At 36.7% G+C, this 26,128-nt stretch overlaps 1 protein-coding gene across 2 annotated transcripts; it reads left to right on the plus strand.

Moving 5' to 3' along the window:
* Positions 1–716: 716 nt before the first annotated feature.
* On the plus strand, positions 717–25,958 carry LOC113053507 (pre-mRNA-processing factor 40 homolog A-like). Of its 2 annotated transcripts, XM_026218608.1 has the most exons (27): positions 749–851; positions 1,650–1,730; positions 1,862–2,002; positions 4,471–4,554; positions 6,113–6,140; positions 6,225–6,247; positions 6,342–6,386; positions 7,271–7,381; positions 11,923–12,043; positions 12,131–12,155; positions 12,518–12,733; positions 13,007–13,112; positions 14,047–14,111; positions 14,250–14,414; positions 14,867–14,975; positions 16,009–16,159; positions 16,277–16,410; positions 19,524–19,638; positions 20,971–21,062; positions 21,169–21,285; positions 23,030–23,167; positions 23,275–23,370; positions 24,587–24,673; positions 24,842–24,935; positions 25,051–25,112; positions 25,189–25,323; positions 25,424–25,958. In XM_026218608.1, the coding sequence occupies exons 1-27, from the start codon at positions 849–851 to the stop codon at positions 25,511–25,513; spliced, it is 2,634 nt and encodes an 877-aa protein (XP_026074393.1). In that variant the 5' UTR covers positions 749–848; the 3' UTR covers positions 25,514–25,958. The 2 variants fall into 2 exon arrangements, with proteins under 2 accessions (XP_026074394.1, XP_026074393.1); XM_026218609.1 differs by lacking the exon at positions 1,650–1,730 and having other exon boundaries at positions 717–851.
* Positions 25,959–26,128: the final 170 nt, after the last annotated feature.

Raw genomic sequence — 26,128 nt, forward strand, 5'->3', positions numbered from 1 at the left:
TACCTGTTTGACTTTTAATGTCCCAGACAACCTGTATAGTCCAGACAAAAGAAATAAAAAAAAAAAAAAACATTACTACTAATGTATTTTTAAGTATGTTGTGTTGACCACAGACATTATTTAAGACATCCACCTTCACACCTATTCAAAACACCACTGACTTCAGGATGATGAAAGTGTAAGTGCTAGAATGCTAACTAATATACAGGTTTTGGCCTACAAAACTTCATCATCCAACAGTTGTCTTTTAGCAGTCGTGCATTTATTTAAAATGTACAGACTATGCAGTGCCACTGCTAGGATGCCATTCTATTGTGAGCATTAGGATGTATGAGTTAAATACATGCATATTGTATAATAAATTATTATTATTTTAATTAAAATGTTTTGTATCCATTCATTGTAAATAAATACAACGCATTATCACAGGATATAAATTCAACGACTCACTGCATTAGGTATTGAAATAGGTATAAACAAATTAAATAATAATATGTATAATCAAAGTATTTCATAAAATGTCTAATAATATTTAAGTTACATGTTTTTATTGTTTATTTACTTTATTGCTCTATTACTTTATTACTGTTGTTTATCACACAATTAACATGACAGCTCATCATCGCTATCAAATGTCGCTTTGTACTCAGGCTTCAGATCTGCGTATTTCTCGCGCAGCTATCCAGTGTTTTTATTTTCTGCGATTCGACCTAGGATATGCGCACGTCCTACCCAGTGTTGTTGCACTTGAAACACGCCTGCTGTAGTTTGAACCCGGCACACAGCAGCCAATCAGAGCGTAGGTTTTTGTCTCGCGGAGGGCCGAAGCCGCTACACGTTCAGTCATCATGGTGAGTCCAAAAAACAGACAGTTTATCAACATAAACACCAAATTGGCATCTTCTAGCATTTACAGTTGACACATATTAACAATGAACGGTTTACTCGCTTGGATTAAAGACTTGTAGTGAAGTAATGAGTAGATTCTAGACAAAATAAATGTTGATTAGCTTGTAAGCTAATGTGAATCAGTGACTGATGCTAAAGCTAAAGCTAACGAGTGTTTGAATGAGAGTTTGGATTATTGTGATTTTTAATGTACATGTATTAGTCGTGTTAAATATCTGATTGTGTGAAACATTTATGCTTGTAAGCAGTTTGTTTATGATCATTCGTTTCCTATAACAGACTGCACTGATGTTGATGAGGCTGTATTAGACTAAAGGATATGAAGTCCATCACAATGACTAGTATAAATTTGAGTTTTTATTGATAATCGGCGACTGATAACGTTAGTTGATCTATCCCCGATGAAAGTGAGAGGGAACTTTTGATTTGTCAAACTCTGATGATAGCATTTGATGGTTGAGTTATCAATTGCTTGGCTTGTTAAGGGCAATACGATTAGAAATAACTGGTTTGCTATACACAAGAAATATGTATTAATTTCCTTAAAGTTACGCTAGTTGGTTTGAGTGAACTATTTAGGAAAACATCTGAAACTGATAGTTCTGCTCATGCAAGTAAGCTTGGATATGACAATCTGATATCAGATTTGTGAAAACCTCATTACACACACAATCAGTGATGTGCAGCATCTTTATCAGAGCTGTAGTGGTTACTGTAATGGACTCTCTTGTTCATAACAGTCTTCGACTGATGCTAATAGTGGCCCCAATCAGGCATCACCTTTTCCTGGTGTACCACCTTCAGGAATCCCTCCGTCCTTTGTAAGTTGGTGTTGGAAAGTCTTTACTGTAAAGCCATCTCTCTCTCTCTCTCTCTCTCTCTCTGTCTCTTTGCTCATACTTGGTTATGTTCACCTTAATTCATGCCTTGAATTTTTGTTTTGTTTTCAAAGATGGGGCCACCAGGAATCCCGCCTCACTTCCCTCCAATGGGAATGCCACCCATGGGCCAGAGGCCGCCCAGCATGGCCCCCATGCCCCCAGGAATAATGCCCCCCATGATACCCCCGATGGGAGCTCCACCCATAGGACAGGTGAGAGCTAATTGTAAACTGTGTATGGCAGTCAGATTTTGCTTTGAAAGGATGCAGTGTTTTTAAATCGGGGACCGGGGAAGTCTTGGCCTTATGGTTTGAGAGTCGGACTCTTTGGAACTTTGGATGGGTTAAAAGCAGAGCACGAATTCTGAGTATGGGTCACCAAACTAGGCCATATGTCACGTCACTTTCACTTTAAATCAGGTTTGTACATGGTAGCATATGGACACGGTGATTCACACATGCAAAGTAGTCTTTTCTGTATGAACAGAAACACGGCACGGCTGACATTGTATGTTAGTGGATTAACTTTGTATTGGATGGTAGTCATATTAATGGTCAAAGTAAGTTCTTCATCAGCTGTAGTAAATTCTCTGGGAGTATGCAAATTTGGACAAAGATTGTGACATGAGATTGTTGTGAGTCAGATTTTACCTAATAATTTGAAGTTTGGTGGTTGCTGATTTAAATAATGATTTAGTTATTTTTACAGTGATATAGAATTGGAGTGATTTGCCAATTGGTTAACTAATTTTTGTGCCACAAATAATCGTTATCTGAAATTTTGAAGAGCTAGACTGTACATATTACTACAGAGAATATTTAATGAACTAAAATCTGACACGTTTTAATGTGACGAAAGTAATGTGTTTTAATGTTAATTCAGTAATTATTGGAAAAATCCAAGTTTAAATCATGTCATTCATTACTTTTCTCACTCCAGTATAAAGAGTTTGTACGCATGGTGTCCATACATATTTCCATCAAGTTTATATTGCTAAATAATCCCAATATGTGCGTGGAAAATAGTGTATGCATACTTCAATTCCCTTTTTAAGTATACACAACTTTTATAAATGAGACCCCTGCTCTTCTGATCAAATTCACTGCTGTTGTCAAAAATGTATGATTCTGATTTATTGAGAATAGGAAAATCTACACCACCACAGCTAAAACAATATCGACTAGTGGTCGACTGATATCGTTTTTTGGACTTTTTTTTTTTTTTTTTTTTTTTTTTTTTAGATAAAATTTGTAAAAAAAAAAAAATATATATATTATTAATAATATTTAAGAAATTTGAAATCATTTTACAATTGATTAAAAACTACATGTGTAACATAAACATACTTTCGATTAGAAAGTATTATTCACAAATAAATAAATATTTAAGAAAAATACAATTATAAAGGAAGTAAACACTGTAACCAACAGGGCAATTTTGTTGCATTGTTTCAAATAAAGCCAGGGTAACACTCATTTTACATACAGCACACAGACAAAATGATTTAATATCACAGTGGGCAAATGACATTCATTGTTGTGGATGTTAATACAGATATATTTGTCGTTCTTTGTGTGAATGGACCTTAAAGGTGCAATAGGTGATTGTCTTCAGAAACATATTTTGTTATACTGGTTGAAAGGTCTCTTCACATCCAGATAGCAATCATTAAGTTAAGTGTTAAAATGTATTTATCTGTATTTATATATTCTGTGGAAGGCGTAGGACCAAGAAACACGTCCAATCAAAATACTCGGTCCTAGCAATTTACCTGCTTGTCAACGTATGTATCTGCATACCTCTGCGCTCAGTGTTTGCTCAGACAGAATACGTTATTAGCACATTCATGCACGCTGTGTAGACAGAGCAAGAAAGGCAGACAAACATCAACAATCTGGTCTTCCTTCCTGGTATTATAGTTATTTTAAAGTTTTCTCGCTGGTTAATGACAGATGGTATAGCCCAGTGGTTCCCAATTCCAGTGCTCGTGCACATATTTTGCATGTCACACTTGACATGAATGAACTGTGTTCCAATCGAAATAATCTCTACACAGTGTTCATTGTTGTCTACTCCCTGAGCAGGGGTTTATTTCACTGATGTAGCCTATTGTAGTAAGGTTGTCTCTGGTATTCTGGTCTGTGATCATAAATGCGTTCAGGGGGCGTGGCTTTGGACGGCGATTGCAGAGAGGGGGGGACATTCGCATTCAGTGCTATCAGGCTAAAGTTAGCATTTTCAAAGATCTCCTATTGCACCTTTAAGACTCCATTACCATTTAGTATTTATAGTTATTGTGTGAATCCCACAAATTAATGTGCCTGTCATATTTATAGACCATAGTAAAGGGGTTACAAATCATTCAGAACATTTTGGGGAATTTCATGTAATTCACCCTAATATGGAAATGAGAGAAAAGCATCAATTTGAACATGAATATAGACATAAAAATCATTGATATGATTGCTATAGTGTTGTCTTATTGGACCTGATGCTCCATCTGTGTGTGTGTGTGTGTGTGTGTGTGATAGGATGGGATGAATGGTGTGTTAGTGGATGTTTTTGACTACGGAGCTCAGGATGTGCTTTACACCCCTCAGCTCACACCTTGTTCTCCCCTTTGCAATGTAGGAGGGAAATTAGCAGTTCATATTAATTTTTCATGAAACTCTTTTCTTAGATGCCAGCCATGTTGACACCAATGATGCCAGGAATGATGATGCCCCCCGGACTTCCAGCTGCATCAATCCAGCCTACGGGACCGGTAAGCTAGCCGGTATATCACACTACTCCTCCAGCGCCGGTTAAATATAGACCCTCACATGAATAACCCTAATGAACACACTGCAAAGTGGGAAAATGTCCCAATTTAGAATCAACACCATTTTATATAGCACTTACCCATGTGACACGAATGATAGTAGCGGAAGAGATCAGCTTGCTCTGCTAATTTATTTCAGTTTGATGCTGTACGTCTCCTTCCCTGCATTAGCACACTTGGTAACTATTCAGTTTTAGTTAGACTTTAATAAAGGCAATGTAAATAAAGCGATCATCAGAAAGCAAGCAAACATACTGTAACCTTCAGAACTTGGTCCAAAAAGAACATGCATTAGTTATGTTTACATGCACTTCTTTATTGAATCCCAAAAGTCCTGATTTCTGAAAGCGCTGTTTATATTTATTCAGTGTACTTTGCTGAGTTAAAGCATTATAAAAACTTTTAAATGGTATGATACATTTTATTTCAGTCACAGTGTAATTCAGTTTTGCAAAGAGGCTATTACTGATGGATGGGGCAGTTAAAAACTAGGTTGAGCAGAATACCAATACCAAAATGACTAACATTACAATATTTAATGCTAAAGTGTATGATATGACTCACTCAATGTCTGCATTTTAAATGTATTTCTGAAAGGAAGACAGTACCTACACATTAGCTGTGAGCAGTTCTTGATGTGATGGTGTATAAAGTGTGGATAGTGGAGTCCTATCTGAGCAGTAACATGAATCAGGCCAGTTCAATCAGAGTGGCTTAATTCATTTGTGTTTCAAAGCATTACGTCACTAATGAACACGGATGAAAGGACACGGTTTCCGTTCTGTGTGTGTGTATATAAAACAAACGAACCATACGTGTGCACTTCTTTATTTTAACACACCTCCTCAGTTGTGATTAAGATCTGCTTTATTTAATCAGCTATATTAAGCATCAAACAGCCTGTCGTTAGTTAAGCATATTAAATATTGATAGCATCAGTAATAATTAGTGCCAGACTTTGAGCTGTAGATGAAGACATCTGATCAGAGGCTCCAGGAGCTGTCAGTCACCATGTCATTTCCCTTTCCTGTAATTTGAGGTAAGGAGGCTGCTAATGAAGTCAGCTCTGATAGATCTGCTCATTGACTGATTGAAATCCAACAATTATTGACAGGACTTTCTTGGATGATAAGTCCTTTAAAAGATATCACACACAAACCACCACTGGCTCTGCAGCCCTTTACCTAAATTCATTACTTCAGACTTATGTGTCTGAAAAAAGATCAAACTACCTTTCTAATCTTTTTGTATTCTAGTTTTATACAATTATAAAAAATAAAGACCTCTAACACTAGCTTGCTCTATTCTTTTTTTATTCTATCTGTTTTCTTTTTATTTATTATATTATTTAAAATCCCATGCTACGTGTACTGTGTTAACCTAACTGTCCTCATTTGTAAATCACTTTGGATAAAAGCATCTGCTAAATGTAAATGAGCTTATTCCATTGAATGGTTTACTTTTTGTAATGAAACCTTGTTTTTCTTTATGTCCTTTCCAGCCTGGTGTGAGTCCAGTGGAGTCTGCAGGTGAGAAATTAAATAGTTTGGGGTGAAAATCATATTGTTGATGTAATATTTCTAAATTTAATCTTTGGGTTTGTTCTGTTTTAGCACCAGCTGCTCCTGGAACAACCGTAAGAACAAAAATCATATTATTGTTAATATTGTTTAGTTAGGATTATACTTTGTATTTTTTTTTTTTTCTTCATGGATTATCTTTCCTCCTAGAGCTCCATATCTACTGAGTCTTCATCTGATGAACAGCTGAAAAAGGCAAGAAACAACAGTTATTATCGGTCATAAATGCTATATATGCCTGAAATTACAGTACAGCTTAAAGTATGTTTGTTTGTTTGTGTGTGTGTGTGTGTGTGTGTGTGTGTGTGTGTGTGTGTATATATAAAAAAAAAAAAAACACACATAGACACACAAATTGTATCAGTTGTTCTAAACCTGTATATATTGAACACAAGATATATTTTGAAGAATGTTTGTAACCTTACAGTTTTGAGTCACCATGGACTTAGTATTTTTTATTTAATTTTTTTCATATTATGGAAATCAATGGCTACCAGCAACTGTTTGGTTACAAACAGTCTTCAAAATATCTACTTTTGTGTTCAACAGAAGCAGCAAACTCAAACAGGTTTGGAACAACTTGTTTGTTGGTGAGTTTAGATTTTTGTGATAATTATGCTTTAAAATGAGGTTTAGAAGCAGAATTGGTAATTCAATTATTTACAGTTCCCATTCCTACGGAAGAATTCAACTATGAATGCTAGGGCTGCACGACAAAAAAAAAAAAAAAAAATCTTTAATAATAATTTTTTTTTTTTTTTTTTATACTAACACTAAAATGAAAACTATGGAAACCCCTTAAGATAACCTGTAGAAGAAAAAAAAAACACATCTTAAGCACTCAGAATAACATAGGTGGACTTTGAACAATTACCTAATTGTGTCATCTGTAATTGTAATCTCGATTACAAATTTGATTAATTTTGCATCCCTGATGAATGTTATGGATGTAATTAGCCGGTGTGTACTATTGTTTTCTACTACTTCACTAGCGACTGCAGGATGTGGCTGATGAAATGACTAGCGATGACTAGACACTAATGATGTACTGAGTGAATTGTTCATGATGTCTCCTGCAGAAGTCAGTATGGACCGAGCACAAATCCCTGGATGGAAAAACATATTACTACAACACCGAGACCAAACAATCCACCTGGGAGAAGCCAGATGAACTCAAATCGCCTGCAGAGGTAAAAACAAAAAAAAAGGTCAACACATCCTTCTTGCTTCTTCCTTGCACAAATCATATTTCTTCTGCCAACATTACTGTTCATTCAGGAGGTTATGACTTTTAGGCATATTTAAGGTGTTTAAAGAATCTTGTTTATGTTTTGTTTTTAGATGCATATAGTAGTTTATACCACACAAATTGCTGAACCAAACTAATAATTATTTGAATTGAATTTGAATTTTAAATGTTTTTAAATAAAATAAGTTTATTTTTTTTATTTTTGTTTATTTTTTATTTATCCTTTATTTAACCAGGAGAAGCCCATTGAGATTAAAAATCTCTTTTGCAAGGGAGACCTGGCCAAGATAGGCAGCTGAATTACATCACATCATTACATATGTACAAAGACACAAAAAAACATGAAAATAAAAACAAATAAATAAATAGAAACAATTTGAAAGCCAATTATGCACTTACAATGAAATCTCAATTAAAAACATTGACATGTGAGGGAGTCCAACTCAAAACATCTCATTCTTAGCTTAAAAACACTCAAAGGAATCAATTTACTAAGTTTTAAGTTGTTCTGCAGCAAATTCCATGTAAAGGGAGCAGAATAAACAAAGGCCTTTTTACCCAGCTCAGTACTGACATGTGGGACAGAAAACAAGACAACAGCCTGAGAACGGAGAGAGTAATCACCAGCACTTTTTTTCATAAGAAGTGAACATAAATAGGATGGAAGCACACCAAGAATAGCCTTATATATAAATATGTACCAATGACAAAGCCTCCGTGTGGCCAGAGCAGACCATCCTACACGAGAGTACAGCTCACAGTGGTGGCTGCGAGCTTTACAATTAGTAATAGGTCTCAACGATGCATGATAGGCTGCGTCAATCATTTGAAGGCATTGAGCAGATGAATGCATATATAATATTTCACCATAGTCCAGCACAGATAAAAAAAAGTGGATGCCACTAACTGTTTTTTAACATTAAAAGAAAAACACAGCTTATTTAAAAAGTAAAAACCCAATTTTAGCCTCAACTTTCTCACTAGACAGTGAACATGAGGCTTAAATGACAGGCAATCATCAATAACAATACCAAGATCCTTATGAGTTGTAACAGTCTGTATTTTACATCCGTCAAGAGTAATCACTGAAGGAACATTCAGTGGTCTATTCCGAGTGCCCGTGAAGAGCATACATTTGTTTTTTCTGCATTAAGCACAAGTTTCAACTGTAGCAACGTGTTTTGGACCACAGTGAAGGCATTCTGTAAATGTGCAATGGCTTGTTTAAGAGAGGGTGCACAGCAGTAAATAACTGTGTCATCTGCATAAAAATGAAAGTTTGCATCAGACACATGCCGATTAAGGTTATTTATATAAATAGTAAATAAAAGAGGGCCTAACACAGCCTTGTGGAACCCCTTTAAGGATTGGTAAAATACCCAATTGAACACCATCATACTTAATGCACTGGGTTCTGTCAATAAGATAGTTTGAGAACCAAGAGACCGTATTCTCTGAAAACCCCGAATTAAGAAGCCTAATATTTAAAACATCATGATCAACCGCGTCAAAAGCTTTTGACAAATCGATAAAAAGTGCTACACAGTGCTGCTTTTTGTCAAGAGCAACAGAGATGTCATTTATCACCTTCATTGCAGCTGTGATGGTACTATGTTTTTTCTAAAACCTGACTGAACTGAGGATAAAATGTCCTGTACATGCAAGAAGTCTTTCATCTGATCACTCACCAGGGATTCAAGCGTTTTGGCCAAAACAGACAAATTAGAAATTGGCCTGTAATTATTTAAATTTGACGGGTCACCCCCTTTCAATAATGGACAAACAATTGCAGATTTCCATATTTTGGGAATAGTATTGCTCTCTAAAGTAAGATTAAAAAGGTACGTTAGAGGCTGTAATACACAATCAGCAGCTATTTTTAAGAAGTAGGGCTCTATAAGATCAGGTCCTGGGCCCGTATTCATAAAGAATCTTAATGCAAAAAGTAGCTCCTAGTGACAAAATTCTAAGAAAATTCTTAGAAATGTGGGCGTTTACTCTTAAACTTAAAGAAAAAATCCTAGTAAAGAAAAAAGTAATTCAGAAATCATCTTAACCCTTAAAAGAGGTCTTAAGGTCAAACTTGTTAGGAGCACAGATGAGGACTTTTAAGAGGCTTAAGAGTTTCTTTAGCAGAGGAGAAAATGGCAGAGAGACATAGGCAGAAGAAATGTGTTGTAGACAATGGATGACAGTGAGTTAATAAGACGGTATAGATTATATAATAATTTATAATTTAATATATAAATTAAAGGGGGGGTGAAATGCGCTCGTTTTCACTCAATATCCTGTTAATCTTGAGTACCTATAGAGTAGTACTGCATCCTTCATAACTAAAGTCTTTAGTTTTATTATATTCATAAGAGAAAGATAGTCTGTACCGATTTTTTCCTGGAAAAACACGGCCGGCTGGAGGCGTGACGTGTGGGCGGAGCTAAAGAATCACGAGCGCCAGTAGGCTTTTGCGTTGAGAGCGTTTGGAAGCTGTGACATTACCGTGAAGAAAAAAACATCCAAAATAAACCATGGCTAACAGTCAGATTCAGCCGTTTATTTATGATCCAGAATCAGATCCCGAGGCTGAAACTGAACGAGAGCAGCAGCAGCAACGACTCGCTCCGAGTGGGGCTCGAACCCGGGCCTCCGGCATGGAAGGCGGACACACTAACAAGGAGGCAGAGATATTTTAAGCAGTTTTACTCACCGCCTGCAGTTCCAACACACGATCGTGACCCTTTTTCGTTGGGATTGCATCATCCTTAAGAAATAAACGATACGCAAATCCGTCGTCAAACTGGGCCTTGTTTGTAAAACAAGCATCTTCGAAATGCAGGGAACAAACAAAAACACTTGCACAACTCCGTTGATGCTCTGTAAAAATAAACTCCATCCACTGGTCCCTTAATGCTGTTTTTTTTTTTTTTTTGGGTAATCTGTGCAGGGTTGTCTTGCCCTGGCAACCAAAAATACACTTCTTTTGTGACATTTCGCGACGCTCTCGCTCTGATCAGTGAAGGTCTGTGCTCAGCCTCTCAGTGCTCTGCTATACGGGAGCGCGCGCTCTTCCGGGAGAAGTGCCCTAGGACCCATATAAGGAAATTCCGCTCCATCTAACGTCACACAGAGCTATACTCGAAAAAAACTTTCCGAAACTTGTGACAAACCGGAAGGAGTATTTTTGGTACAGAAATAGTCCTTCAAACGTACAACTTAATTTTTGAAACTTTGTCCATGTTTAGCATGGGAATCCAACTCTTTAACAGTGTAAAAAAACTCAGTATGCATGAAATAGCATTTCACCCCCCCTTTAAAGTAATTACTACATTACGATATTTTGCAACTGGGAAAATGCAACAATGCAATAGTGATGATTTGGGTCTGTCACAACCTTCTGTAAGCAGAGTGATCACACAAACAATTACAGCACTTTCAGAACGTCTTATTGTGTCGCAGTTCATTTAGTTTCCACTGGACATTCACACCTTACAGGCTCAAAAAACTGCATTTATGAATATAGCAGGCTTATAGGTGCGCATAAGCAGGGGGAATGGACCGTTAATAGTTTGTGCTATACGCTCCCATGTCTGCTTCTTGTCCCTTGCTATGACTCTCGGCCAAAATTTTCCTTTAAGAATGGCCTTGTGTTCATCCACTAACTGGGCTAACAGTAAACACTGTTCCTCTGTCCAGTTTGGCTTTTTCGCCCTTCTTGGTTTTGATTCCATGTTTGATACATTAAAACCAACATTCAAACCACCACTTAAATAGGACAGCAATCACTGTAATTAGAAAGAGTGGAACAATTTTTATCATTCTAAGCCAATCAAATACCTTGTAGGAAATTACAAGCATGGTAAATAAAAAAAGGATTTATATACACACATATAATGTGTGTGTGTGTGTGTGTGTGTGTGTGTGTGTGTATTTGAGAGAACGGTCAAATAGGATAAATTACGCATGTAAATTCAAAGTGAGAATTAGAATAGAGCCTATTCTATTCTAGAGTACAGAGCCTATACTATACTATTCTATATACTAAAATCACTCTTTTTTTCCTTCTTGGACAACCAACCAATCACAGTCTTCAAAAGATTGTTTCATACATAGCAACAGGGTCAACCCCGCCTCCGCACTAAGATGAAAGTTTTTGTCTTTTCCTTACTCAGAGTTGCTCTCAGATCGGTCCCGAATCGCTTTTAAGCTAAGACTTCTACGTAAAAGTTTTTAAGCTAAATTAAGAGTTTTCTGAGAGGATTCTTAGAATCTATATGATTACGGGCCTTGGAGGTTTTTCAGGAGCCAGCCCTTTTAGGGCTTTATGGGAAAATGCAATGTACATTAAGCTAGGTTGAAATATAAAACATAATTCAAAATGTTATATATAATACAACATATGAGATCCTTTAGTTTCTGAGTTATTCTCATTTGTTATGTAATATCTGTGTATTTTGAAACAGAATTAAAGAAGTTTGTGTTTTGCAGCAAATGTTGTCCAAATGCCCGTGGAAAGAGTACAAGTCCGACAATGGCAAGCCCTATTACTACAACTCCCAGACCAAAGAGTCTCGCTGGACTAAACCCAAAGAGCTGGAGGACCTGGAGGGTCAGTGTGCAGAATAAATAGCATTGCTACACACATCCACAAATCTCACATGAGGAAATGGTTGAACTTTGTTTCTCTTTTTTTCAGCGATGATAAAGGCAGAGGAAAACGGGTGAGCATCAGCTTTATTTACTAAGACCAGAAAGGGCTTGTTCACCCAAACATAAAGAAATCATTTACTTACCCTCGTGTCATTCCAAACCCTTATGTCTCTTTTCTTCATCTTCAAATCAAAGATTAGTCCATTTCAATTGAGCGATTAAATGATGGACATTTGATTCAGACCCTTTATTTGTATTTTTACATATAAACCTTGATCAAGCCACATATGCAGAGTTTTGTGTTACTGAAATCTTTATTTTATTAAGCTACATAAAAAAAATATATATATATAATTTCCATACAGTTTTTCTTTTTAGAAATTGAAAGATTGTCTGACTATAATAATTGTTAATCTGTGTGTGTGTGGTGAAGGACGGCTGATGTTGTGGCTCCTGGCACCATCCCTGCTCTTACATCCCAGAGCGAGTCGTCTGTTACCGTGGCAGCAGTTGCTGAGACGGAGGCTACCATGGCGACAGTCGCCACAGAGGAACAGCCGTCTCACGTTCCTGCTCCGGTTGCTGAGGTCACCAGTGATGTCACCGTTAACTCCACTGAAGACACGCCCAGCATAGAGACACAACCCAGGTAATGAACCCTCAACACGTATATTACACCACTTTTACAAACTAAATCGATCTTAAAATAATGGGCATCTGTAATGTTCACATGTGAGAAACTGGCCATCATTCACTGACCGACTGAGGATCATACACTAGCAGACTTTAAATCGTTCCTTAACAAACTCATGCAGATATATCAGACACGTTTAATATCCTCAGACTGGATTATAGTCTAAAGCTAATAAATCGGAGTCTGTGACCATCATGCACATCAAATGTGTTGTTCATTTATTTGCAGTAATGATGTTTCTAAGGAGGAGAGACCTGAGCTGGTGAAGAAGGTTTACAAGTGGAACACAAAAGAGGAGGCAAAGCAGGCATTTAAAGAACTGCTGAAAGAGAAGGTAATATCTCTCTCTCTCTCTCTCTCTCTCTGTTTCTCTCTCTCCCTCTCTCCTGTAGTGAGGACGGAGGTGTTGATATTCCGGCTGGGTCTTTCTAAATTTAGTGCGTTTTAATTTGGCTCACCGAGTGCTCCTGAGAGAGCTGCGACTGTTTAATTGCTGTGAGTGTGATTACACTGGAGTGAAACCACACGCTTCACAGGACACACGCTCAGAATGGATCAAGAACTTTCTGTTTTTTGACGTCAACATTAGTTTTTTTTTTAGCAAATCTAAATGAAATTATGCTGCTTTCCTCCTGGGAAGATTTAATAACTTTTAATAATTTGTGGAATTGTTTTTACTGCTTGCTGCATAGCTTGTTTATTGTTCATACTTTTTTTTGTTTTGTTATTATATACATTTTCTTTACCTCCTAAAAGTTTTTGGACACCTCTCTATTTTTAGTACATGAAATAGGCCTGTTTTTCACTTAAAAGCACAGATAACAATATTGTAATTACTTGCCTGAGGAATGTCATATGTAAACAACATTTTATTTGAAAGTGTAAAACTAAAGAAAAATATCCAAACCTTTGTTTCTGTTTGCATACAAAGTAAAAAAAAAAAAAAAAAAAAAACAACAACACCCAATTATTGCGTTTTTCTTAAATTCTTTAATTTCATTCATTCGTAAAAAAAACAAAAGGACAATTGGGACTTTAAATTAGTTAGACTTATATTTTCTAGTTCTCCAGTTTATAATGATATATGGCACTTAATGCTGACTGCTGGAATAGGTCTGAACAACAAAGAAAAGTGCAGGTGTGACAGGCGCCCCAAAAATGTTCTTTTTTTATGTTTTGATGATGCCATATGGAGCTTTTTTTTTTTTAACATGCATTGAGTCACAAGAAAAGTAAATTTGCATATCTCTCCCTCTATGTGAGTAAAGGGTGTTTCCTCCAATGCATCATGGGAGCAGGCCATGAAGCTGATAATCAACGACCCTCGTTACAGGTGTCCACATACTGCACACAACATTAATGGCATTTAATAGCATTTGCATCCTGTGCCTGTGTCCCTGCTGTTCTTCACTGAACCGCTTGTGTGTGTGTGTGTGTGTGTGTGTGTGTGTGTGTGTGTGTGTTTGTGCAGTGCTCTGCCCAAGCTAAGTGAAAAGAAACAGGCGTTCAATGCTTATAAGGTCCAGACAGAGAAAGAGGAAAAGGAAGAAGCCAGAATCAAATACAAGGAGTCTAAAGAGACTTTCCAGCGCTTCCTGGAGAACCACGAGAAGATGACCTCAACCACACGATACAAGTGAGATTTAAAACTGTTGGATGACAACTTTAATCAGTGCCTGTTTAAAAATAACAAAGATCTCAATGTAGACCTCATACTTTGGGTTGGAGATTTGAACATCCTAGCAATACAGTCAAATATACTCTGAGCAGCCGGTAAGCTCCACATCTGTCCAGCATCTAGTGGAGGTTTGCTCCAGCACCACTCTCATTATTAATCCAATATCACTATAAACAGGGTTAATGAGTTTGTCTGTCATTGATTCAGAGCAGTCGAACTTCACTCCTCCACTTACTCTGATAATTAAAATCACTTCATCATTGTGATGGTGACATGTTGGCAGGTCACTGAGTTAAATGATGCTATTCGTGTAAATCTGACCTGTAATCAGGCTTTAATAGCTGTGTTGTTTTTCATCCTGTCTCAGAGATACTCTGTTATTAATTAGAAGTTCCTCTTGTCTTGTACAGGAAAGCAGAGCAGATGTTTGGAGATCAGGAGGTGTGGTCATGTGTCCCCGAGAGAGACCGGCAGGAGATCTATGAAGATGTGCTCTTTTATTTAGCAAAGAAAGAGAAGGTTTGATCAGCTGATTCTGTTCATCACTGCATATATATATATGTGTGTATATATATATATATATATGTGTGTATATATATATATATATATGTGTGTATATATATATATATGTGTGTGTATATATATATATATATATATATATATGTGTGTATATATATATATATGTGTGTATATATATATATATATATGTGTGTGTATATATATATATGTGTGTGTATATATATATATATATATATATATATATATATATATATATATATATATATATGTGTGTGTATATATATATATGTGTGTGTATATATATATATATATATGTGTGTTACACTAATAATCTAATAACCTGCTAATTCATTTTTATTATTATTATTATTATTTTTTTTTTTCTTTTTTACAATTTAAGTGCTGATATCACTTTCAATTTTAATATGCAAACTTCAATTAGCAGGCAATCCATCAGATGTGGCTGTGCATTAGAGTGATTAAGGGATGTTGTTAGGTGTGAAGCATCGTGAAATTACTAACAATCGTGGCTTATTATCATTATAAAACTTTAGCAACCACGATAAGTAATATAACTCATTAGTTGAACAGTAGGCTGTTTACATTTGCCGACCACTAATACAATAAAACAAAGAACGAAGAAAAGTTACATTTAATTTAAAATTGACTTGATTTGTGGTCTCTGATGTAGACGTATAAGAGTCTCTCTCTGGATGCCCATAATGCCTTTATATGTGGTTTTGTTTTGCATCACTAACATTCTTGGGAAAATGTCTTTAATTGAAAGTAATCGTGATAATAATGGCATTTATAAGCAGTGCAAAAAATCTTCATGCTCTTAAAATCATCTTTATTTATATATATATATATATATATATATATATATATATATATATATATATATATATAACTCAAAACATGAATTCGCCAGTATTTAAAGTCGTATTGGTGGTTTGCTCTTAAATAATGATTAATTATAAAATAAACATTTAAATACATATATTATGTCATGATCATGGCTCAATACTTTCAGGAACAAGCCAAACAGCTGCGGAAGAGGAACTGGGAAGCTTTGAAGAACATTTTGGACAATATGGCCAATGTGACGTACAGAACGACGTGGTCTGAGGCCCAGCAGTACCTTCTGGATAACCCCACCTTTGCTGAAGATGAGGAGCTACAGAGTATGAACACACACACACACACACACTGCCACCTCCACATGATGATGCTTTTAACCTGCATAATGTGTTTGATATAGAGGAAGCTTTCATCTTCTTGTGTGTGTGTGTGTGTGTTAGACATGGACAAGGAAGATGCTCTGATCTGTTTCGAGGAACACATCCGTGCTCTTGAGAAAGAGGAAGAGGAAGAGAAACAGAAGACTCTGCTGCGAGAGAGACGCAGACAACGCAAGAACCGAGAGTCTTTCCAGGTGACACACACACACGTGTGACTCGGGCCTGGTTCGTCCGCTGCATCACACGTCCAGCTTTCTGATATGAAAAGCTCTCACCCTGATTAATTGGAGCTTGACGCTGGAATATCAGCTGTTTGACCGAGTTTAGGGTCTTGCAGATCATTGTGAATGCTAAAGCATCAATAACAAAATACATGAATAAAGCATCAGTGGAAGGTCTAATGCAGTTTATTAAGTATTTTTAAACTGCGTACACCAACAGCTGATGCTGAATTCTTCACTACACAGATCTACTGACACCATTGCATACTGGTTTGGATCAAATCACACATATTAGACTACCAAAACTATGCCAGGATTTTTATAACCTGCGTAGGGATGTTCATTTTGGTTATTTTTCCTAACTGACGCTCGTTAACTGACTCGTTAACCGTTAACCAACAATATTATTTTAAGTGTCTGTGTCCCATTAAAAATTACATACTAACATTTGTTTCCGGGGGAGTAATTTTACATGCACAAAAAAGCAATATTCATATGGTCTTCATGCCACATCACGCACCTGCAGCGCTTCTGTGTGCGGAGAAAAACATGATAAAGCTAGGCTATATATAGCAAATTAATAGGCCTATAAAAGAAATATATTTTTACTTGAATAATAAAGGTTAATTTTGTTCATTTTTGTGCTGCGCGAAAGGAAACAGACGACAAAAAAACAGCATCCTATTTTTCTTTAGACTTACAGTATTGTTCAAAATAATAGCAGTACAATGTGACTAACCAGAATAATCAAGGTTTTTAGTATATTTTTTATTGCTACGTGGCAAACAAGTTACCAGTAGGTTCAGTAGATTGTCAGAAAACAAACAAGACCCAGCATTCATGATATGCACGCTCTTAAGGCTGTGCAATTGGGCAATTAGTTGAAAGGGGTGTGTTCAAAAAAATAGCAGTGTCTACCTTTGACTGTACAAACTCAAAACTATTTTGTACAAACATTTTTTTTTTTTCTGGGATTTAGCAATCCTGTGAATCACTAAACTAATATTTAGTTGTATGACCACAGTTTTTTAAAACTGCTTGACATCTGTGTGGCATGGAGTCAACCAACTTGTGGCACCTCTCAGCTGTTATTCCACTCCATGATTCTTTAACAACATTCCACAATTCATTCGCATTTCTTGGTTTTGCTTCAGAAACAGCATTTTTGATATCACTCCACAAGTTCTCAATTGGATTAAGGTCTGGAGATTGGGCTGGCCACTCCATAACATTAATTTTGTTGGTTTGGAACCAAGACTTTGCCCGTTTACTAGTGTGTTTTGGGTCATTGTCTTGTTGAAACAACCATTTCAAGGGCATGTCCTCTTCAGCATAGGGCAACATGACCTCTTCAAGTATTTTAACATATGCAAACTGATCCATGATCCCTGGTATGCGATAAATAGGCCCAACACCATAGTAGGAGAAACATGCCCATATCATGATGCTTGCACCTCCATGCTTCACTGTCTTCACTGTGTACTGTGGCTTGAATTCAGAGTTTGGGGGTCGTCTCACAAACTGCCTGTGGCCCTTGGACCCAAAAAGAACAATTTTACTCTCATCAGGCCACAAAATGTTCCTCCATTTCTCTTTAGGCCAGTTGATGTGTTCTTTGGCAAATTGTAACCTCTTCTGCACATGCCTTTTTTTTAACAGAGGGACTTTGCGGGGGATTCTTGAAAATAGATTAGCTTCACACAGACGTCTTCTAACTGTCACAGTACTTACAGGTAACTCCAGACTGTCTTTGATCATCCTGGAGGTGATCATTGGCTGAGCCTTTGCCATTCTGGTTATTCTTCTATCCATTTTGATGGTTGTCTTCCGTTTTGTTCCACGTCTCTCTGGTTTTGCTCTCCATTTTAAGGTATTGGAGATCATTTTAGCTGAACAGCCTATCATTTTTTGCACCTCCTTATAGGTTTTCCCCTCTCTAATCAACTTTTTAATCAAAGTACGCTGTTCTTCTGAACAATGTCTTGAACGACCCATTTTCCTCAGCTTTCAAATGCATGTTCAACAAGTGTTGGCTTCATCCTTAAATAGGGGCCACCTGATTCACACCTGTTTCTTCACAAAATTGATGACCTCAGTGATTGAATGCCACACTGCTATTTTTTTGAACACACCCCTTTCAACTAATTCAACTAATTGCCCAATTGCACAGCCTTAAGAGCGTGCATATCATGAATGCTGGGTCTCATTTGTTTTCTGAGAATCTACTGAACCTACTGGTAACTTGTTTGCCACGTAGCAATAAAAAAATATACGAAAAACCTTGATTATTCTGGTTAGTCACATTGTACTGCTATTATTTTGAACAATACTGTATTTTACACACACAGATTTTGTTGTGAATCTAAACAAATAAAAGCAAACCGTTTACACTTCCGATTATCTTTATGACTACTAGAAGTTGCTTTCAACGTTAGAAGGGAAACTCCAGTGATCGCTGCATGCACACTCACAGTTAACACAGTTATGCAGCCTGTTCATTATCATAATACAATACAGTCAGTCAAACACATGGGGAAAACACACTGCTCCGTTTAAATGTGTAATAAAATCTGTGCTGGTAAGTGTTATCACCGAACCGCCCGGATTGTCTTGATGTTTTAGTTTTACCCTAAATTAATTCGTTTTGTTGCTATAGCTTCTTATAGGCTATAAAGTTTTTTTTTAATAGGCTACTGCTCATTGAAAGGATTTGTTATGGAGTTAGGGGAACTAAAATAGCAAAGCTAAAATAGCATGCAACTTATCTACACGTTTTTTTTGTTCTCTCTAAAAATATATTTTTTATGTGTGTTGCATTGCATATTTTAACATTGCAGCAAAAATTTTTTTTTATATTTTGATAAATTACTGAAACTAAATAAATGACTTTTTAAACCGTTTAACTGATTGTATTAATCATACAAAACTCTTAACGGTCTGTTAACGATAAACCAGTTAAAATGAACATCCCTAAAGCAGTGGCTTGCTAAGAAACATTGTCTCTGAGAATGTGAGGCCTGCTAAAGCAGACTAACTAAAGGACAAGAGTGTTGACATGTTTGTGAAGTGTAGCGTGTGTGTTTCAGAAATTCCTGGATGAGCTTCATGATCATGGGCAGCTGCACTCCATGTCTGCTTGGATGGAGATGTACCCAACCGTCAGCGCTGATATCCGCTTCAACAACATGCTGGGCCAGCCAGGTCTCTCTCTCTCTCTTTGATGCTGATGAATCATACATGTAATAGGGTCCTGTCCTCTGTGATGCTGTCTCCATTTCACTGGTGCAGTCTGTGAACTCAACATGGCTTTGATAATTCAGCACATAAAACAGTCCAGAATTTCTTATTTTGGGCCATCTAAAACAAAATACAAATTGCATGACTAATAATAATAAAAAAAAAAAAGATTAACCCCTTAACTGTCACTCACATTTTTGAACATTGACTTTGTAGTGCACAATCCAAACTTAAATTTGAATAATTTATGAACGAAAATATTTTGTAACAAGATATTGATGTACTATTTTCATGGTAATATAAGTTCTGATTTTAAAATGGGTTTTAAAGGTGCTGTAGGGAACTTTTGTAAAAAAATATTTTTTACATATTTATTAAACCTGTCATTATGTCCTGACAGTAGAATATGAGACAGATAATCTGTGAAAAAAATCAAGCTCCTCTGGCTCCTCCCAGTGGTCCTATTGCCATTTGCAGAAAGTCATGCGCTCCCGGTTAAAAATAACCAATCAGAGCTGCGGTCCGTAACTTTGTTTGTGTTCAAAATATAGGAAAATGAACATAATAAGCGAGTACACCATGAATCCATTTTCCAAAACCGTGTTTTTAGCTTTTCCTGAATCACTAGGGTACACCTATAATAAGTGTTTATATTCGGACTATTTTAGATTGCTTCGGGGATACTGCGGCGGAGTAACCCAGTACCTTTGTGATTCTTCATAGACATAAACAGTGAGAAGTAGTTCCGGCTATGATGTTCTTCCACAAGACACAAGCAGTTCTGTTTATTAACCGCTAGAGCGTCAAAAGTTCCCTACTGCAGCTTTAAAGGATGAATTTTTAGATTTTAAGTTTTCAGTGGATATATAATTTCTGATGATTTCTAAAATGTGATCGAGAAACATGCAACAAACAAGTCTTGTTTTTAAAACAAAGGTCAAACCTCCAGTTATAATTTAGATTTTTGAGGGTGCACTCTTGTCATACATTAATCGATTACTTTTCCTACATAATTTTTAACAAAAAGTATTGGTGAAATATATATTTGGGAGTCTTAGACCTTTCCAACGATATATAGTTTGTCAAGATTAGATTAGATTTAATTGTAATATAGTGAAGTAAATGTAGGCGTCCCACAGGGTGGACGGGTGACAGTTAACAGGTTAAGACTACATTACTTATCAGAGTGTTGTTTATTGTATATGATAATTATGTAATTCTGTTAGATATTTGTGTTTTTGTTCTTATTAAAAAAATAAGTTGCTCATTCGTGCTACGCTTTGCATGTGTTTTTAGGCTCCACCCCTCTGGACTTATTCAAGTTTTACGTGGAGGATCTGAAAGCTCGTTATCATGATGAGAAGAGAATCATTAAAGACATCCTGAGGGTGAGCGAGAGACTGTGACGGTCAGTGTTTGACATCAGATCAGTGCTGAAGCCCTTGATGAAGTGTGTGTGTGTGTGTGTGTGTGTGTGTGTGTGTGTGCGCGCAGGATAAGGGCTTACTGGTGGAGGTCAACACAGGCTTTGAGGAGTTTGGCTCGGTGATCAGTTCTGATAAACGTGCCACAACGCTGGATGCAGGGAACATCAAACTGGCCTTCAACAGTGTAAGCAGACTGCCTTGCTGTTATTCATTCTTTTATTCAGATTACATTGATCCAAAATGTGATTAAATGCCCAGTTACATTTAGAAGCAACAAATAATGCTTAAGAAGCCTGTAACAAACTAGTCCCACATAGACAAGAGAAGGGAGTGGTAATAATAAAGCTGTATTTTCAGCATCATTACTCCAGTCTTAAGTGTCACATGATCTTCAGAAATCATTCGAATATGCTGATTTACTGCTGAAGAAACATTTCTGATTAATATCAATGTTGAAATCGATACTCTTCAAAACTTTGGGGTCAGAATGACACTTTTATTTAGCAAGGGTTAATTTAATTGAACGGAAGTGATCAAGAATGATAGTAAATACATTTAGAATGTTACAAAAGATTTTTCAAAGAAATGCTGTTCTTTAGAACTTTCTATTCATGAAAAAGTCCTGAAAAAAATGCATGGTTTCCACAGTGTTTTCAGCTTATAACCATTATAACCATTACTAGCTTACTAACTGCATTTGAAGGCTTCATTTAAATATCTTAAGTATTACAAACCTTTCCAAACAGGTAGTGTACTTGATGAATGAAAAGAACTACAATATGTTAAGAGCATAAGGAAAGGAATATATGCTTTTAAAAAGACAAATAAAAGTTTAGCGTATAGTCATTGTTTTTGGTTGGCCATATCTGTTTATATTAGGGATGCATCGATCCGATTCTCTGGATCGGTATCGGCTCCGATACTGGCATTTTCTGTGGATCGGGTATCGGACAGACGAGATCGATCCAAATCCGATATTGTGCGTATACTATTGTGTTATTGTTGAGCCCCACGAAAGGCACAACAAAATTATAAAGCACCAAAATGTTTTCGTGGACATACCATATTTTTCGGACTATAAGTCGCACCTGAGTATAAGTCGCATCAGTCCGAAAATACGTCATGATGAGGAAAAAAAAACATATATAAGTCGCACTGGACTATAAGTCGCATTTAATTAGAACCAAGAACCAAGAGAAAACATTACCGTCTACAGCCATGAGAGGGTGCTTTATATTGTTTAGTGTAGTCTACAGGAGCATTGAGCAGCATAGAGCGCCCTCTCGCGGCTGTAGACGGTAATGTTTTCTCTTGGTTCATGTCTCTTGGTTCATTTCTCTCGGTTCATGTCAAATTAATTTTGATAAATAAGTCACACCTGATGATAAAGTCGCAGGACCAGCCAAACTATGAAAAAAAAGTGTGACTTAGAGTCCGGAAAACACGGTATTTCAAGAATTCTGAAGCTATTCCTATATTACACTTTAGTAATACTTTTCTGCGACATCGAAGATTATTAATAGTCTTTCTTGTTCTGTCCTAACTATGAAATGTTTCTGCTTTTATTACTGTGCTATACATTTAAAAGAAACATATAGGTATCGGTAATGGTATCGGATTGTATCGGTATCGGCAGATACTCCGAATTTTAGGGATCGGATCAGTTCTGAAAAAATGGTATCGTTGCATCCCTAGTTTATATATCATAAATTTCAAACGTCATTTAAAAAATCTCAAATTATGAAACTGAAAGTTAAAAACAATGGAAAGGAAGAAGAATTAAAATCACTGAAATGCAAAATAGAGGAATTAATTGATGAATAAATGTATACACAAATACAAAAGCAAGACTTCGGTTTGGATTCTGTCTTGTGTACGTGGTCCTCCAAAGTGTGTTTGATCTGTTTGTGCTGAATCTGTGATTTTAGTTGCTGGAGAAGGCTGAAGCACGTGAGAGGGAGCGAGAGAAGGAAGAGGCCAGGAAGATGAAGAGGAAGGAGGCGGCGTTTAAGAGCATGCTGAAACAGGCCACGCCCCCTCTAGAGCCTGAGGCCACATGGGAGGGAGTATGTCATGCTATTACAACAAAATCTCAGTCATCTATATAATGTATCTGTTAGCTAGACTGTATGATCTTCCTCCACTGATCTGGTGTTTGTGGATGCTGACTCAGGTGCGAGAGCGGTTCCTGAAAGAGCCTGCGTTTGAGGACATCACGCTGGAGTCCGAGAGGAAGAGGATATTCAAAGACTTCATGCACGTGCTAGAGGTATGAAAGAATAATTAATGTTTTTACAAGAGTTTTTAAAGCCACCAGATTCATATTTAAAAGAATTGACTCTAGGCTGGAATTCAGTGGTTTTATTTATTTATTTTGGGGGGCGTAAAATCATCACCCTTGTGACTCCTGAATCATGTGAATCATCACAGTACTGTGTTTTTTTTAGTGTCGAATCACAGCTGTGTTTTTGTCGCTTTAATTTGCATTTGGGAGCTCAATGTTCATCACTAGAATCGTTTATAAATCTGTTGTTGTTTACGAAGAGAAGATTGCATCACATGATCCTTCACAAGTCATTCTAATATGCTGATTTGCTGCTCGGGAAACATTTATTGTTTATTATTATCCATGATTAAAAACGTTTTTGCTGCCTAACATTTTTTTTTGAAGCCATGATACCACTCAAACATTTGTGGTAAGATTTAAAAAAGAAAGAGAAATTAATAATGTTATTCATCATACATTAAAGTGAGTGGAAAGTGAAGACATTTAAAATGTTTCAAGAGATGAATATTTAATAAATGTAGTTAATATATCTGAAAAATGCAAATACATGCTGTTTGTTCAACTTTCTATTCATCAGAGAATCCTAATATAAAATAAGCATCCCAATTTCCACACAAAATATGAAGCACTACAACCCTTTTCAACATTGATAATAATCAGAAATGTTTCTTGAGCATTAAATCAAATTGTAATGATTTCTGAAAGATCTGGAGAAAATTCTGCTTTGCGTCACAGGAATAAATGACATTTTATAATGTATTCAAATTGAAAACGTTATTTATTTTGTAATAACTTTTCACAATATTGCTGATTTTACTTCTTTCATCAAATAAATGCAGCCTTGGTGAGCAGAAGATTTATTTCAAAATCATTAATAGCAGTAATAGTATATTAATAATAACAATAATTATATTATACATCATGATTATTAAATGCTTCTTTTTACGTTTACAGGACAATATGTATTACAGTAAGATTATATATTTTAATATGATTACATGTATATTTGTAAATAACAAGTGTGGGGGGCATGGTCAGATTTTCCTGCTTTTTTTTTTTTTTGTCTCCCGCTGATCACAAGCCTGTGTACCACATTTAACACATGTACAGTTTGTCTTGTCACACATATCTGTTCAAATAGAGGTTTCTAAGAGAAAATGAATCTTGAAAAGCTAAAGTCTGTGATCTGTCTCTTCAGCACGAGTGTCAACATCATCACTCAAAGACTAAGAAACACTCCAAGAAATCAAAGAAACACCACAGAAAACGCTCCCGGTCTCGATCAGTGAGTACTTCGTCCAGCCATCTCCTTTCATACCCGCACACTCGCCGCTGTTGAAGTAGCCGTGCGCATGCTGTCTTCAGAAATGTTTTGATGACACGTTCTGTTCTTCTTCTTCATCACTTCTCACTCATCCTCCTAAACGGTGTCCTGTGTGTCTGTTCCCTGAAGGGCTCGGAGTCAGAGGAGGATGAGTATCACTCGAAGAAGAAGAAACTCTCCGCTTCTAAGTCTCCATCCGAGCACTCGTCCTCTGGGGAATCTGGTCAGTGACGTATAGGATCGATATCAGTGTCCTGCACAACACATCAATACTGAATACATCATGAGCGTTTAACAGCAGCCTCTCACTGACCATCATCTGATCTTGATCTTTACAGAGAGGAGCTACAAGAAATCGAAGAAACACAAGAAGAAGGGAAAGAAAAGACGACACAAATCAGTGAGTCGAACATTAAATAACAATAAAGTGTATAACTCTAAATGGCTATTATGTTACGCGTGTTTATTTTTGGCAGGCTTCAGAGTCTGAAGGAGAGAAAGAGCGGAAAGGAAGAGAGAAAGAGAAGGATAAAGAGAACGACAAATCCAGAGCGAAGTCACGTGGAGAATCCAAGCAGAAATCCCCCAAAAGAAAGAGTACAAAAGAGGAGGTGAGCGACCATATCTGAGAGCGATCATATCTGCTTTCTTTTGTGTTCTCTCATTCGCTCACACCCCGATGTGATCCGATTTCCTCTGTCTGTCTCTCAGGGAGGATGGGATACGTCCGGAAGCGAGCTGAGTGAAGGAGAGCTGGAGAAGAGGAGGCGTACTCTCTTGGAGCAGCTGGACGCACCATAAATCTCCCTCTGACAGTCTGTCCGTCTCTGTCTCTCACTCGTATTCTTCTAATGTGTTTCGCATCCTTTTGCAATGTGCTGACAGAATATGGATGAGCATCTGAGTGTCATGTAGTCTCTCTGAGAGGCAGTGTTGTCCGAACATCAGCACTCTTGATCTGGGCTTGTTTGGTTTTGTAAAATTATTTTCAGAGGTTGCAAGTGTTATGATGCCTTTAACTGCAGAACCTTTTTTTTTAGGTAGCTGTATATTTGTTATTGCCAATAGTTTTAAACTTTGCTGATAATATTGGAAAAAATGAACCGGCCTGCATAAAACACCTATTATTCAACTTGATTAATCCGTAAGATTGTCTGTAAAATGTTTGGAAATGTTATCGGTATGAAAAATGTCTGCAGCATTGGTTTTAACTTGAATTTTTGACAAATAAACTATAAAAAAACAATGCTTTTTGTCGCTCTTTTCTTACATTTATCAGCAAAAGCACACACAGACCTGCTCCATTTCATCTGCAGTGATCTTTTAAGATGTATGGAAGGAAGAAACCTCATTAAACTGCCACTGAACGTTTAGAAGGCAGCTGAAAGATAATATCAGACTGTCAGTTCAAGTGAA

The sequence above is a fragment of the Carassius auratus genome, chromosome 34, assembly GCF_003368295.1.
Source record: "Carassius auratus strain Wakin chromosome 34, ASM336829v1, whole genome shotgun sequence".
Lineage (NCBI taxonomy): Eukaryota > Metazoa > Chordata > Actinopteri > Cypriniformes > Cyprinidae > Carassius > Carassius auratus.